The sequence below is a fragment of the Ziziphus jujuba genome, chromosome 6, assembly GCF_031755915.1.
Source record: "Ziziphus jujuba cultivar Dongzao chromosome 6, ASM3175591v1".
NCBI lineage: Eukaryota > Viridiplantae > Streptophyta > Magnoliopsida > Rosales > Rhamnaceae > Ziziphus > Ziziphus jujuba.
In genome coordinates, this window is record NC_083384.1 from 24977492 (window position 1) to 24992181 (window position 14690).

Here is a 14690-nt window from a genome sequence, read left to right on the forward strand (position 1 = left end):
GCTTCGCTATCGGGAAGTCCTTTTTCACGGGACGTGACACTCTCCCCCACCTAAACTCGCGACGCCCTCGTCGCACCTTCTTCCTTGCCCGTCGAATGTGATCTTTGAGTTGCCGTTGTGTATCTTCGTGCTCCCCACTTACTTCACCATCCGGCAGGTCCTTCCCCTTCACCAAGTATTTGGTGTAGTTGGGTATGCCTTTATGTTGACCGACTCGACCCGCAGGTGTGGCTTCAACACTCTTGGCGGGTGAAGTCACTATCGTCGAGGGTGCCCCTTTTGACTTACCTTTCGCCAGGGCCTCTGTGCCCCCTTTCCTTACAATGGGAAGTGACTCTTCATAGCGTCGTGCCTTCCCGTCATGTACCTCATTTTGTTGAGGTGATGGTTTGGCTAAGTTCCCTTCCTTAGCCTCTTCGTGCTTTCTCTTGTCGTCTCCACGACTTGAAGCCAATGCACGCAAGCTCCCTTGGTGCAACTCCTTTGGCACATGTTGTACCTTAGGAGATGTCTTGGCATGGGTTGAGGCATCCTCACTAGGGTTTTGGGCAGCAGCCAAGTTGATTTGCTCCTCCCTCTCAACTTGCAATGCTGACAAAACCTTGGCCTCTCGCTTGTTAGCTTGTTCCGTAGGCACCATGCACGTCGTTCCCCCATCCATGATGCATAACTTGCTTGCAAATGGGAGTGGGAAAGCCTTTACTTGGTTGAAGAAGTCCATACCAAGGACAACCTTGTAGTCATCCATGGACACAACCGTTAGATTCAATTGGCCCTCCCAATCGCCGATGGTGGTTTGCACACCTCTAGCAACTCCTTGGAGTGGCTTTGCATCCGAGTTCACCGCCTTTACGGAGCCCCTTTCTTTGGTTGCCTCGATCCCAAGCCTTTGCGCCTCCTCCACCGATAGGAAATTATGTGAGGCACCCGTGTCCACCAACGCCTTGGTGGGCACCCCATTGAGTTTTGCCTCCACGAACACTAGGCCACTCTTCTTTGTCTCCTTAGGAGCAGCCTTTATAGCATTCAACAACTGTAAGGAACCTATTTGTGTTTGCTCTTGAGTTTCCCTCTCTTCGAGCATGGCACTTAAGGACTTCCTCTTCGGACAATCTCTTGCCCAATGGGCACCGTCACATAGGAAGCAATTCCTCCTTGGCTTTAGTTCGGGCTTGGCTTCTTTCTTCCAATCTTTGCTAGGTAATGGTGGCCTTCTTTGATGTTCCTTGCTTTGGGGACTTTTATAGAACTTGTCTCCCCCACCTGTAGTATAATTATTCTCATCTAATTGAGCTTGCATAAGGGACAAGGTTTCAATTACCTTTGTTTGGAAAGCTTGGCTTTCATGACGCCATGCCTCGGTGTTGGCCTCGTTGGTGCTTTGCATGGTACCTCTAAGCTCCCCCACTTGGTCACCCACACGACCATCGAGCTCCTCCATGCCTAGCTCCACACAATCAAGCCGCTCCAACATGTCGGCAACGGCCAACTCCATCTTGACCACCTTGGTCTCCATGGCGGTGAGAACGTCCTTCGACTTTGAACGCCCACGTCCCTTCCTTGCAGCTTCGGGGATGACCTCCCTTCCCCTTGCTTCTTCAATCACAACCTCTGAGGAAGACATGTTGCTCTAGATGCTAGCTTTAACCTTGGCTCTGATACCACTTGTCACGGACTTGTTTGTTTACCCTTCAAGCCGTGCGGCCTTAGTTGCTATTCCGACCCTTTGTTGCAACTAAGTAAGCCTTTTGCCCACTAAAAGAGAAAGCTAAGCAAAGAAAGCTAGAGCACAAAGAGAGTTTGGGAGAATGAAAGTATATTACTTGAAAGAGAGCTTTACAAGTATAGATGAGATTTCTTGGATGGTTTGGCCAAATGAGGCCTCCACCTATTTATAGGCATACAAAGCTTAATCCTACGGCTATAATTGCTTTAATCCTACGGTGGAGAATGGTTCCCACCTACTCCCACCTACTTTACATAAAATATCTAAAGAAACATCTAGAATGGATATGTACATGGCTTGGCCCATTGTAAGGCCCAAAATAGGCCCAAAGTGGATTATAAGGCCCAAAATGGATTGTAAGGCCCAAAATGGAGAGAATGCTCACCAAGTGTTTGATGAAATGCTTCAACCGTGACACAAGGCATGCAAACTTGGTCAGAAAGTATAAGGATGCTGAGATAACAAGTAGCAGAGTTCAATAAATGAACATTTATATTTTCTGATACACAACCTCATTGAAGACTAGAAAACCCAGAAAGAGTGAGTAGTCAGCAAATAAATGCTCCAAAAAATTGGCCCTTGTTTCTGTTCAAAAGGATCTCTATTCTCTACGGACATGGATTTCAAATTTCTTTCAAAGAACTACATAAAAGTCCACAATTTAACAGTGCCTTTTTCAGTGATGCATTATGTGTCACTTCCTCTTAACTTTTTCTTCAATAGGGATGCTGCAGTCTTGGGCTATGTAGTTCTTCAAAAGTCACACACAATAAAGAAGAAAAATAAAAATAAAAAAATTAGATAAAATGTAGACATTTTTAGATTTGCTTCCTTGACTAAGGGAACCTATATATCCTATGCTATATTGCTTTTAAATTGTCTAATGATTTTATTTGACTAATTTGAAGGGCTTGCTCAATGAAGCTGATTAGAAGTAATAAAATAATTTTGAAAAAAATGAGGATTCGGTTGGTTTGACTATTAAATATATATATTAAATTACAATTTATTTTTCAAAATTGAACATTGCCTTGTTACATTGATCTAAATTTTTTTTAAATAATAAAAGAAAAATACGCTATCTCAAAGGGAACATTAGGGCAGTGTTCATGGAGGTTCCAAAATTTAATAAAAAAATTATTTTTAGCCAAGTATTTTATTTGAAAAAAGTTTAAAAAACAAAATATTAAAGAAATTAAGGGGTTTTGATGGTTTGCTAATAATAGCCAAATATTATTCATAATATAATTTATCTTGAAAAATTGATTATTGCCTTACATATGGATGCAATTTAACTCCATGATTATCATGAAAATCATATAATTTTTATACAGTTTTAAGTTATAAATTTGTATTATTTTAACAAATAATATAAAACTAAGCCATCTTAAAATGTCATTTCGGCAGTGTTTAAAGAGGTTTAATATTTGATAAAGATTGATTTTTTTAACTAAACTTAATTTTTTTGAAACAAATAATTAAATTTAATTAAGAATAATTATTTTTGTAATAAATTGATCCAATTAACTCTTAGCCCCCCAAAAAAAAAAAAAAAATTATTGATCCATTGACGTCGGCCAACAGGTGAAACTGTAACTGTTAAGACTGAGAGAAGACAAAAACCAAAAACTCTAACAAAATTCCATTCTTACCCTTTTTGTAACGATCGCATTTTTTGAATTTCCAGCAGTGGGACCCAACAAAATCCTTTACACCCTCCGTCATCATCGGGACAAAGGAAATACAACCGTTAGTGGCAAAATTGAAATATCAGCAGAATCGCGATGGCAAATTCAATTGGCGCCGAAATTTCAGAGTCGTCGACAGGATTTTCACCGTCCGAAGCAGCGCTCTCCAAAACCCGATAACAATTTTGCCCCACACTTGAAAGACACACAACGAATTCTCTGAATTTCTTCGAAATTACGGTCTTGCCCATCATCGTATTCAAATTTCAGAGCCATATCTTCCAAAAAATCAGTGGCAAAGTAGTCATAAAATAATTTCAATAAATATTATTTTCAGAGCCATAAATTCAAAATTTTGGATCGTTACGAACCTCGACGCTATAAAACCAGAAAAAACAAAGAAAAAAAAGAAAAGAAATATGCATCCAAACAAGCAGTAGCGAGATACCTGAGTGCACTAAAGTACTTGTACCACATGCTATGAATGATTGTACTTAATTGGGCGTGAGTGTTAGGGGGTGTTTTTAAAGATAATTTACTTAAATGATTGTAAATATAAAAAAAGGGCTTTGAAAGCTTTTCAAGTTACACAGGGTGTTGTTTGGCTGTCGTTTTTTCTCTGCGCTATGAAAACGGAGCTCGGATATCCAGATTTAGGGTTTTAACGGGTCAGAACTCGGAGCTCCAAAGCTCCAAAACTCCATAGCCCAAAAGCTAGAGAGAGAGAGAGAGAGAGGTAGATTGGAAATCCATGGTGGTGTGGTTTGGTTCTGGTTCTGGTTCATGCACGTGAAGCACTGGCATTGGCTTGCGGAAATAGAAAGCGAAAAGAGGAAGAGTGAGAGCGAAAGAAGATAATGGAGACGGAGGATGATATGGAGGTTGAGCATGTCTTCGTGGCTTATGAAATCGACGTTGATTACGAGTATGATGCGGCGAGATACTTTGATTTTTCAAGGGAAGAGACTGAAGCTGAAGCTCGAGAGGCTGAGTGTTGGTTTGAAACCGCTATAAGCTATCCACCTTCTCGTGAGTCTTTTTTTACTAGCTGAAGCGTAATCTTTGAAAACTGATTTTTGTTTTTGATTGGAATTTCTGGTTTGGGGACGAAATCATGAAAAAGTGTTTTTTAGCTGTTTGATTCATTTGGAGATAGTGAGCTCGGTCGTAATCATTAATATCTCAGTGATCTTGGTTTGATTTTTTTTTTTTTTTTTTTAGTTCCATTTTTTTCTTTTTGTTTTTGTTTGTTGTGTTTTGTAATGCGTAAATGCTTTTTCGACAATAACTCTAAAAAAATGCTTTATTTTCCATTATCAGTAATATTATTGCTGTTGTTCTAAATGTCTGGCAAATGCTGATTTTCGTCTTCGCCGTTTGCTATCTTCTTATTTCAGCTTTTGTAGCGAAGTTGTTTCTGAGGGAGGATGTTCTACTGGAAAACGTAAACACCTCTCCGAAGCCTAAAAACATTGAGAGTACGACTTCTTCTGTCGATGGTGACTGTAATTTAGGTGTGGGCCAAGAATTTTATGCAATGGATGTAACTAATAGAGGTATTCTGTTGCACTGTATGCAAATAAGTATGACGTTTTATCAGTTTTTATGCGGATTTGAAGACTAAAACGTTATATATGTTGGGTATTATGTTTGTCTGCTAGATTGTGGAGGAACGGAAAGAGGGATCTTTGGTAATTTGCAAAAAGTTCTTAATCAACCATATGGATTAACTACAGGTGATGGTTCTATCTCAACTCTTTGGCTCAACTTACAAAGGGATGCTTAATGTGGAAAATGCCTTATTTTTTGCAATATTTAACCCTTTAGATAGTATATATTTCTAGTTGCTTTGCATTCTGTTTAGGAAACCCTTTCAGCAATCTGAAGAGCCTGAACATATTAGTTGTTTTAGCCAACTCATTAATTGCTTTTGTTATGTTACATCCGATATTAATGTATCTACCTATGTCTTTTTATTTTTGCATTACAGGATTGACATTCTACAATTACCTAACCAGTAACAAGCCAAAAGGTAAGGTTAACTCTTCTGTCAAACCATCATTTGTCAAGACCTCAACTTTGATGAAGCCAACAGCATGTCAGCTGGCCAAACAAAATCAAGCCCCTCAAGTTGGTTCTAGGTGAGTCTTGGAAATTCTCTGCTTTTATCTTATGCAGTTTGTAGCCTTTTGCATTTATTTTTGCTTATCCCTGTTCTTTGTTATCAAATATGACTGAAAACTTTAAAGCTGATAATCTTCTGAAATACTTTGTGGTCCATCGGATTACTGCTTGAAAAAATCATGGTTTTGCAGGTATACCTAATATGCAAACCATGTTCTTTGTTTGTTAATATGCAGTGCGGTTTAAGTGCCCTGCGATTATTCATAGGCTGTTAAAAAAGTTTTATGTTAGAGATTATTTCCTGTATTATAAGAAATATCTGCTTTCTATGCCTTCATCCTAATGCAGTGCAAAACTAGTATATATGGGAGGCCAAAATGATTCTTTTGCTGCATCATGCTGTTGATAACTCTCTTTTAACCTTCATTTTTAGATTTCAGATGTTATCAGCTCAAAACAAGGAGAAGAGTTTATGTAGTTCTTCTGGTGTTGAAAGTCAAGCTCCCAAGAGGCAAAAGCTAGAGGGAGGTCACTTGCGTAAGGTACAGAGATTGTGTCATTGATGAATTGTGCTTAGCTTATTAGATTTCTTCACTAATGGTTTGGGAAGCAAATTTTTAGTGATGAAGAATTTTGTTTACGACTAAATGAACTTGTAAACACTAAATAGAATGCTGCATGAGTGGATGTTATGAACTTATCCTGTTTGAAAAGTTACATTAATATGATCCAAATGTGGGGTTGCTATTTTCTGTTTTTCTAGTTCAGAAAATATAAATTCTATAAGAAAATGTCCAAAGGACTGCCTTTGGGTTGAGCACTGTAGCTAGCCTGATTGTACATTGTTTTTATATATTTTGCTCAATGAGGTTGGGCCATTCTCAGATTTCTTCAATATTTCAGGACACTGATGTGAAGCAGCAAGCTAACTTAGTACACAAGGTGCCAAAAAAGGTACATATTGGTACAAAATTTGTTTATCAAGTCGCATGTTTTATATTTTTGCCTTTATAGCCTCATAAAAATTAATATATCTTGTGGACATGAATGTTTGTGTGTCCTTTGGAGTTTTAATAACACCAAGTAATGCTGAAATCTTTTAAAAAAGATCCAATAAGCCGGTTTTCGATAAGTCTCCATAATAGTCACCATGGTTTTGTGAACAGAAAAAAAATTCTGCCACTATTAACATAACATTTTAATTGTTTGGGAAGAAAGAATTAATTGTTCTTTTTTTTTTTTTTTTCCTTCCTTTTTTTGATACCAGGCAGCTTGTTTTTTGTTTTTTGTGTCTAACTTTTCTTTGATATATCTGATGAAGATGTAGCATATTATTTCATATTGGTTTCTATATGATAGACTCATTCAAGTGATACCTGGGTGGTCTTGTAGGATGGAACCATTGATAAAAATACTGCACATTCCAAGTTGAAGCTTACTATACCTAGAGAACCTGACCTTGAAACAGCACATCGGGCACAGCGGATTAGGTTACGTGCTTTTCATAATTATTATGATATATTATCAGAGAAATAGTCAGGTCACCAGCCTGCAGGATGTGAATTAATATGATTGTTGTTTCAGGTCTAAGAATGGTGCAGAACCAGGACAAGTGATACTAACTACTCATAGATTCAAAGCACGACCATTTAATAGAAAAGTTGGTACTTTATTTGTACTAAAATTGGGATCTTTGTCACCTTGTTTTTCCTTTTGCTCAAGTTTTTGTCTATATTTGTAGATTTTCGAGGCCCCTTCTCTGCCACTACCAAAAAGGAGTGCTCCGAAGTTGCCAGAATTCCAAGTAAGTTATTTGCACTTCATCTTCTGACAGTAGTTTACTTGAAAATTACTCTGCTGGCAGGTTTATTGTCTCCTGTATCCTCCTCAGAAGGGGCAAAGACCAGGAAAATGATTTTGTTGTATGGTTTTCACTAATGAGATTACTTGTATCACATGGCTTCTTTAGGAATTTCACTTAAAGACATCGGAGAGGGCTATGCAGAATGCATCTACTGTTTCATCATCATCACAGCACTGCAAAGAGTCTGAGAAGGTAATTGTTTATTTAACTGGTTAATTTGCGCTGGCATATATTTAAGTTACTTGTACTTAATAATTTTGTATTCGTTGCTGCAGGGGCTGGAAAAATCTAGTTCTATTGTTGCAGAAAATGGAAAGAGAGATTCTAAAAGGTAATTGCATGAAAAATTTGTTATATGATACTTAATATGAGAAGAAACGAGCTAATGTACATTTGTTAGTATTTGTTAGTACTTTTTTACATTAGAACTAGTATTTACTTTGGAATTGCACCTGCTTTTATTAGACCAAATGTCATGGAAGCTCCAAAGCAAGATGGAGGAGATGTCATACACCAATTTAAAGCTCGTCCGCTTAATAAGAAGGTTAGATGTTATAACTGTTGCTAATAATTTACTTGAAATTCATTTTTTGATTATTGCTTATGGGTTTGTTTCTTTGTTTGAATGCAGATATTTTCTAGTAAAAGAGATATTGGTGTTTTCCGAAACAGCAAGCGCGAAACCACAGTACCAATGGTAGTTCATAGAAGTTTGTTTCTATCTTTTCTACTAGTGATGCTTGTTACTTGTTTAATAGAAAAATCTGATATGGTATCATGTTTTGACTTCTATACAGGAATTTAATTTTCATACAGGAAAGAGAACTCAGCATAATCCACCAACAGATCTTTTCAGTAAGGTAAACCTGATATCAATTTGTGAACTTCTGCAGTGCTCCTTTCTTTCTTTTTGATGTACTGTTTTTTCATATTATTTCCTGGTTGTCTCTTTTCGAATTCTAGCTCTCTCTAACAACTGAACTCCAGCCAAATAATGGATCTCAGTTGAAAATGCATCAGCGTTCGTCTATAACTGTAAAGGTTATCCTTGTTCCTTGTTACGTTCTTTCTTTCCCAAATATCTCATATATTTAACATTTGATATTTTGGTTACTGTACTGAGTTATTTGTTCTTTTTTGGCACAAGGGCCCAAAAGAAAATAGATTGAATTCTTTCCTGCCAGAACATAAGGTACCCTGTATGATGCTGTTGTTTATACAATAGCAATCTTTATTTTCCTGTTTCTTTTATGTTATTTAAAAAAAAAAAAAAAAATTCCTTTTATACTTTATGCTATTCTGATGAATAGTATATAGTCTCATATAAATATATAATTCAGTCTCTTCTCATATGAATGTGTATTCTCACATCCTACAGATTACAGATTTAGTGAAAGAAAATCCTCCTGTCTTTGGTGGAAAGCAAATCCAATTTGGGAGTGATGGGTCCCTTGCAGATGTTGGTCACAAATTGCACATAAGGTTTGCTAACTGATGAGCTGTTGATGCTGATAATATGTTTGCCCAATTCATTCTCTTTTCTGCTTTAAACAAATTTTGACATTGAAACTGATGCAGGAGTTTGGGCATCCGCTGAGGTTGAAAGAGGGCAATATTTTTTGATTGGCTTTCTAAATGGGCATGCTAAATGGAAGATAAATGCAAATATATATGGCATTGGCTATCAGAGAGCAACTTATCAAAGATTGTCAAGCTCTCTCGCTGTATATGCATCGACAGCAGTCCAGGTTATTATCCTTGGGCTAAGTCATCACAAATTTACTTTTGACATTCCCAAAATTTGTAGGTGTTCAGATTCAATAATATGTTGAAAGGCCGGTGTTGTACAGCCACTAGGGCCACTTACCCTCATAGCATCTTCTTTCAGTCAGCCACTAATACATGTAATGATTCAGAAGTTGAGGAATATACATATGCAAACAGTATGTTCCACTTTGTTATAATACATGCCGTGGAACTTGTTCAGTCTTTCTTGTTGTTGCTACATCAACTTGGTTCCTGCATATAATTTTTAAAAACCAACATGGAACGAAGTGCTTGAATTTCTTTTGTTCTATCATATAGTGCAGTGGTACTATCATAAAGTGTTCATACTTAAGTTCAAAAGCTACTGGACTTATCATAGTCCAAACACAGCAAAATTATTTGTTTTTGATTGTATGGAGTCAATAGCCTTCTTCTTTGTCTTCCTCAAAATCCTTGTTTGCTGAGCCGTGCTTTGTTAGAGCTGTCTTCGTCCAACGTTTAATATCATAGGCTCTTTTGAAGGGTTTCTTATCCTTGACAAGTCTTTTCTTTGTTATGGCGATGGCCAGATCGTTTGGAAACAATGTGTGCCAAACAAAGGCATGGAGAAGAGTTGACACGAACAATACGAACACCATTGTTGATGACATGAATGAAAGAGTAAGTGCTAGGCCCTTGCTTAGAAATGAAGGGACATGTTCAGCATACTTGATGGTAGCCACTGAGGCAGTTGTCATGGGGAAGGTGTAAGACCACCATGCCACCGAAAATCTGCAAAATCATAAGCGAGAAAGTTTGACTGATTAAGTGCATTTTGACTTACTATGGAATGGAAAATAATCGTGTTCCCTAAAATAATAATCAAATTTACTTGCAAAAATTACTCTACTTACCTAAACCCTGTGAAGAAGTTAATCCTTACAACCAGTGAAACATAGAGAAACAGAGCAATGAAATAGCAAGTCCTCGAACACCCATCGAACTCTCCATAAATTGTTTCCCAAGCAATGCTTGCTGCTGATGGGGCTGCAATAAACATGGAGTACACAGGGTGTAACTCCTTGGGCAACGCTTCGCTCGTAGGCAATCTCTGATACAAAGTAACAAATAACACAAGATAATGCGCGAATCCTACTGCCCATAAGAACTTGGCGGCCTCTTGCCATCCCACTTTGGAAGCTAAAATTGCCCCAACAAAATTTCCAACCACTGATAGATGAGAAGATGGATTAGCCACCTTACAAAGACGTCTCTTCCCGCCGGAAAGCCACTGGCCATAGATCTTCAACTCGAGAAGGAAATAGGGACCCATGAAGGTGCACCAAAGGGCAGGGTGAAGGGTTTGAGGGGCAAACATTGGTGGTACGCCAATGGCTAAGAACATGCAGACAACCCATGGGGCGAAGAAGAAGTTGACCCGAACAGGGTGGAAATATTCTCTTTTAACAGCTTCAAAGTAGAAAATGCATTTGAGAATGTAGGTGAAGGAGACAGAAAACAGAACTGCAAGAGCTAAAATCCAGAGGGCAAGGTTTATAAAGGGGCTAATATGGAGAAATTTTGTGGCGGGGCTTGTTGCCAGGCAACGCCACAACACTGCTTGGCTGCTTAGACCTAGACAAATACCAAAGCACCCAATTGGAAACCTGAGGAGAAAGGGCCATTTCTCATCTTTGGGCAGGAGAATATCTTCATAATCCTGCAAAGTACATAGTTTTACATTTTAGTCGTTGTCCTGTCAGGCTTCCTATACATTATTTTCGAGTTTTCTATTAGCTTAATCACAAAAACCAAATCTTAATTACTTAGCAAGGTATTCTCATCTTTGGGCGGGCCAAATCTTATTTACTTGGCAGGTATTCTCATCTTTTGGTGGAGAATATCCTTATAGTCCTGTAAAGTACATAGTTTTACACTAGTCTTTGTTCTGTCAGTTTTACATTAGTCTTTGTTCTGTCAAGCTTCCTATAGATTATTTTTCAGTTTTCTATTAGTTTAATCACTAAAGCCAAATCTTAGTACTTAGCAAGGCATTATAACTTGTAGGTAGCCCTGTCTATTTCACTCAAAGTTTCATTTTATGAAAAATTTCAACTTAGAAATCACTAATGCCCTGTTTGAGATAACTTTTAATTCTGCTTCCCCCCCCAAAAAAAAAAAATCATCTTAAAAAGTTGCACTTACATTGATTTTGGTTTCAAGCCTATTATGGAGGCCTATAGCTCTTCCAGAAATTGTCAAAACAATTTTACAAGCTACTTTTGAGCCTCAAAAGTCAGAGGTAACATTTTAAAAGTCATGACAAATGGAGTGTAATTTTAGATTATATAACCTTCGAATATTACATTCTTAGCATCAAAATAATTCCTAAGAAAGAAGAGGGAAAACGGAACATTTGGTCTTGGAGCATTACCTTGACTTGATCAAGCTCAGGTCCTCTAAGGGCAGCAAAGTATCTCCCAGCAGGAACACTTCTATTAACAGACTCATCACCCCCGATAGACCCCTCAGTCCTCTGAGACTCCATCTCTCTTTCCTTTTTATGTGGTAACAAGGAGTTCTGCTTAGTGAGAGTTGATTTAGTCTTGAACATGCTAAAGTGATCTTCTTTCCTTCCATCTATACCAATCCTGTTTGCAGAATCAAAACCTCCAAAACTTCTTCCACTTCTTGGTAGTGACCTCCTCTCATCTTTAGCTTTTGATTCTCTGTTAAGCACAGAAAAACCAGTCTCTAGAGAAACTTGCCTGCTGAAACTCCTATGGTTTCTCTTCATTTCTCGACCTTTAATCGGTCTGTTGAAGCGTTTCTCGGCTTTATCAGCCATTCTAGTACTACAACCTTCTTCTTCTTCTTCTTCTGGTAAGACTTCATGAATGTCAACAAAATGACTGTCAAGAAGTCTTGGAGAAGATTGTTTTTTGTCCATTTTTGTTTTTGCTTTCTTCTAAAGTTGAAGGTAAAATGAACCCAGTTGTAGAACTTGGTATGCTGTTGGATTGAAGTCTTATATTGCATCTTGGTCCGTGTGTATAATAGGTTGTTTAGGTGGTGGTTGTTTGGTAGATGAAATGGGAACCAATGCTTTTTTGTCTAGTAAAAGTGGATTTTTGGAGGGAAATCCCGTGAAAAAGAAAATCAGTTACTTGGTTTTTGTGGTTTGAGAGCTTAGCGTGACACCAACTTGGATATTGGAACTGTGACAAAGAAAAGAAGAATAGAGAGCTCGTAACATTAGTTCACGGGCTTGGAGTAGAAAACCAAACAAGCTCTGACTCGAATTTGAGCCATTTGTCCGGGGCTAATTGGCTTCCATGATAGGATTGATTGGAGTCGCACCAAAAAAAAAAAAAAAAAAAAAAAAAAAAAAATTATACCATTCCATGCATCGAAAAGAAATTGCGTTTATGACAATTGTCATATAACTGTTAATTAACTTATAACTAGGTAATTATGACAAAAAATTATAACTAGCTAATTTATAACACTAAATCTCCACAAAAAATATGAATATTAGATGTTGTAGGGTAAAATGTTAGTTTTTGATTTTTCATTTTTTATTACCTATTTGTTGTACCATCTAGAAACTTGGAGAAAAGTTTGAGAGAAAAGAAATCGCACAAATACTACCATAATTAATCATTTAAAGAAAGTTTCTTTCATTATAGAAGATTGTAAGCACAAAAAGAATTAGCATTACCGAATCGAAGTTCGTTTCCTTGTTATATGGGGGTAGAGAGGGATTATAGCTTAAACAAATTGTTTAAATAGTGAATTTGCTATTGGAGTTTATTAAGAATGAAAGTTTACAATATTGGAGTACTTTCTTATGTCGATCAGGCATCTTCTTATTAGATTAAGAGGGCTAGCTGAAGGAATCTGTTGCGCGGATGGGTAGGAGGAATAAGGCATCAGAGGCAGCCCATCTGTGAGATGGCTTCCAACTTTCCCATTTACATTCTTCTTCGAATTCCCCATTTATTTGATCTGCTTATTTCTGTTGGAGAAAAAGAAAAACTTCTATTTTTAAAGTTAATTAGTTACTCAATGCGGCATAGTTGTTGTAACCAACTGGGCAAATAAAGAAACAGAAGCTTCTTTCTTCCTTAAACTTCTTTTGTTTTTTGTTTTTTGTTTTTTGTTTTTGTTTTTTTTTTTTTTGTTTTTTAATTTTTTTAATTTTTTTTTTAATTTTTGTTTTATTGTTTTTCTTTTTAAATCTTGGTGGGCCAGCAGCCAAAATGATTAACTGGTCACACGAATAGCCATATATGGTGAACAAGCTTCGGTCAATCATGTCTTATTTTATTTTATCATTATTATTTTTTGGGGGCTAAATAACTTCGACCAATCTTTAGAATGGTATTCCAACCTAGATGAAAAACCATTCATATATGTATTCATACCTAAAATGAATTACTAAGATGGAATGGGCACGCAGTGCCAGGACTACCGTCTAGGGCCCAAACTCCCTGTTATAAACTTTTAATATGGATTCCAAACCTTCAAATATGGACCTTTTCAACTCGTTGCCCACGAACAATAATTTGAATGAATTCTCAAGTAGAGAAAAAGCAACTAGTTTAAGCATGCATTATTATTATTATTATTTTTAATCAGGATCCTTTTCTCATCTAAATTTTTGATTATTTAATACATGTGGCAATTGTTAAATGAAACTGACTGAGTTGACATACTACTTACATCCACACCTGAAGGATTAGAGGATTGAGATGTCAAAATGAAAGAATTGTTGTAAATGATTTAAAAAAAGAGAAACTATTGTAAATGGTCGAAATAATACATGTGAAAATTTCCTAATAAATGATGGAATTAATATATAATTATGACCTTAATCTAAACAATTAATATATAAAAAAACTAGCTTTTTTTTTTTTTTTTGGTTGCTTCTTTTCCTCTTTTTCTTCCTTTTGTTTTTTTTGAATATACTATATCTATAACGCCTCACTCTCTTGAATTACTAATATTATTTTTCATTTATCCACTACACTCTAGATGCTTTGGAATTTTGTTCAGACTTCCCAGGAGGTTATCGATTTGCATCATCGATATTGTCTTCCATTTGCTTACCTACTCCAAATTATTTTGTGTCACCCATATCATCCCTCATTTATTCACGTATAAGGTTTTGTTCAGACTTCTCAGAAGGTCATCCATTTGCATCATCGATATCATTATGCATTTATCCACCGTACTTAGGACAATATGGGATTTTGTTCAAATTTCTTAGGGATCACTCATTTTAGGATTGCTTACAAGGAGTATGCTTAACCTTAAAGTTCTTTCGAATATTGAAATCAATCACTTTAAAAAAGTCTCGATTGTTAAGAAAATATCTACTTTATATTGGCACAATGGTGATTTGTGATTCGAGCAATCCATGTTTGTACTTTGTTTCATACAATAATAGCCATGATTTTTGTAATAAAAAAAAAAAATCTAAGAGTAAATAACCAATCAACTGATAGAATAACTAAGTGTTTTTTTAGCCATATGAACT

The 14690-nt window shown here is 36.7% G+C and overlaps 2 protein-coding genes across 3 annotated transcripts; one reads left to right on the forward strand and one right to left on the reverse strand.

The window, feature by feature from the left end:
* The first annotated feature begins 3853 nt into the window (after positions 1 to 3853).
* Positions 3854 to 9392, forward strand: LOC107434619 (protein TPX2). Of its 2 annotated transcripts, none has more exons than XR_009639231.1 (18): positions 3854 to 4443; positions 4812 to 4970; positions 5076 to 5150; positions 5405 to 5555; positions 5972 to 6080; positions 6442 to 6492; positions 6931 to 7028; positions 7123 to 7198; positions 7280 to 7342; positions 7508 to 7594; positions 7678 to 7733; positions 7868 to 7946; positions 8034 to 8099; positions 8200 to 8262; positions 8366 to 8443; positions 8560 to 8594; positions 8781 to 8884; positions 8981 to 9015. XR_009639231.1 is itself a non-coding variant. In XM_016046104.4 (18 exons), the coding sequence occupies exons 1-18, from the start codon at positions 4272 to 4274 to the stop codon at positions 8997 to 8999; spliced, it is 1551 nt and encodes a 516-aa protein (XP_015901590.4). In that variant the 5' UTR covers positions 3855 to 4271; the 3' UTR covers positions 9000 to 9392. The 2 variants fall into 2 exon arrangements, 1 of the variants encoding a protein (XP_015901590.4); XM_016046104.4 differs by having other exon boundaries at positions 3855 to 4443; positions 8550 to 8594; positions 8981 to 9392.
* On the reverse strand, positions 9286 to 12345 carry LOC107434623 (guard cell S-type anion channel SLAC1). The gene is made up of 3 exons (XM_016046107.4): positions 11583 to 12345; positions 10063 to 10868; positions 9286 to 9940 (listed from the first exon to the last, which is right to left on the reverse strand). The coding sequence occupies exons 1-3, from the start codon at positions 12096 to 12098 to the stop codon at positions 9589 to 9591; spliced, it is 1674 nt and encodes a 557-aa protein (XP_015901593.2). The 5' UTR covers positions 12099 to 12345; the 3' UTR covers positions 9286 to 9588.
* Between the last annotated feature and the right edge of the window lie 2345 nt (positions 12346 to 14690).

What these genes read in the sequence shown, in the direction of transcription:
- LOC107434623 (XM_016046107.4), bottom strand. Translation starts at nt 12,098, where the DNA reads ATGGACAAAAAACAATCTTCTCCAAGACTTCTTGACAGTCATTTTGTT. An exon ending in CTGAGCTTGATCAAGTCAAG is followed by an intron (nt 10,869 to 11,582) that starts GTAATGCTCCAA and finishes TGTACTTTGCAG; the next exon opens with GATTATGAAGATATTCTCCT. An exon ending in AACTTCTTCACAGGGTTTAG is followed by an intron (nt 9,941 to 10,062) that starts GTAAGTAGAGTA and finishes ATGATTTTGCAG; the next exon opens with ATTTTCGGTGGCATGGTGGT.
- LOC107434619 (XM_016046104.4), top strand. Translation starts at nt 4,272, where the DNA reads ATGGAGACGGAGGATGATATGGAGGTTGAGCATGTCTTCGTGGCTTAT. An exon ending in AATGGATGTAACTAATAGAG is followed by an intron (nt 4,971 to 5,075) that starts GTATTCTGTTGC and finishes TTTGTCTGCTAG; the next exon opens with ATTGTGGAGGAACGGAAAGA. An exon ending in GCCCCTCAAGTTGGTTCTAG is followed by an intron (nt 5,556 to 5,971) that starts GTGAGTCTTGGA and finishes CTTCATTTTTAG; the next exon opens with ATTTCAGATGTTATCAGCTC.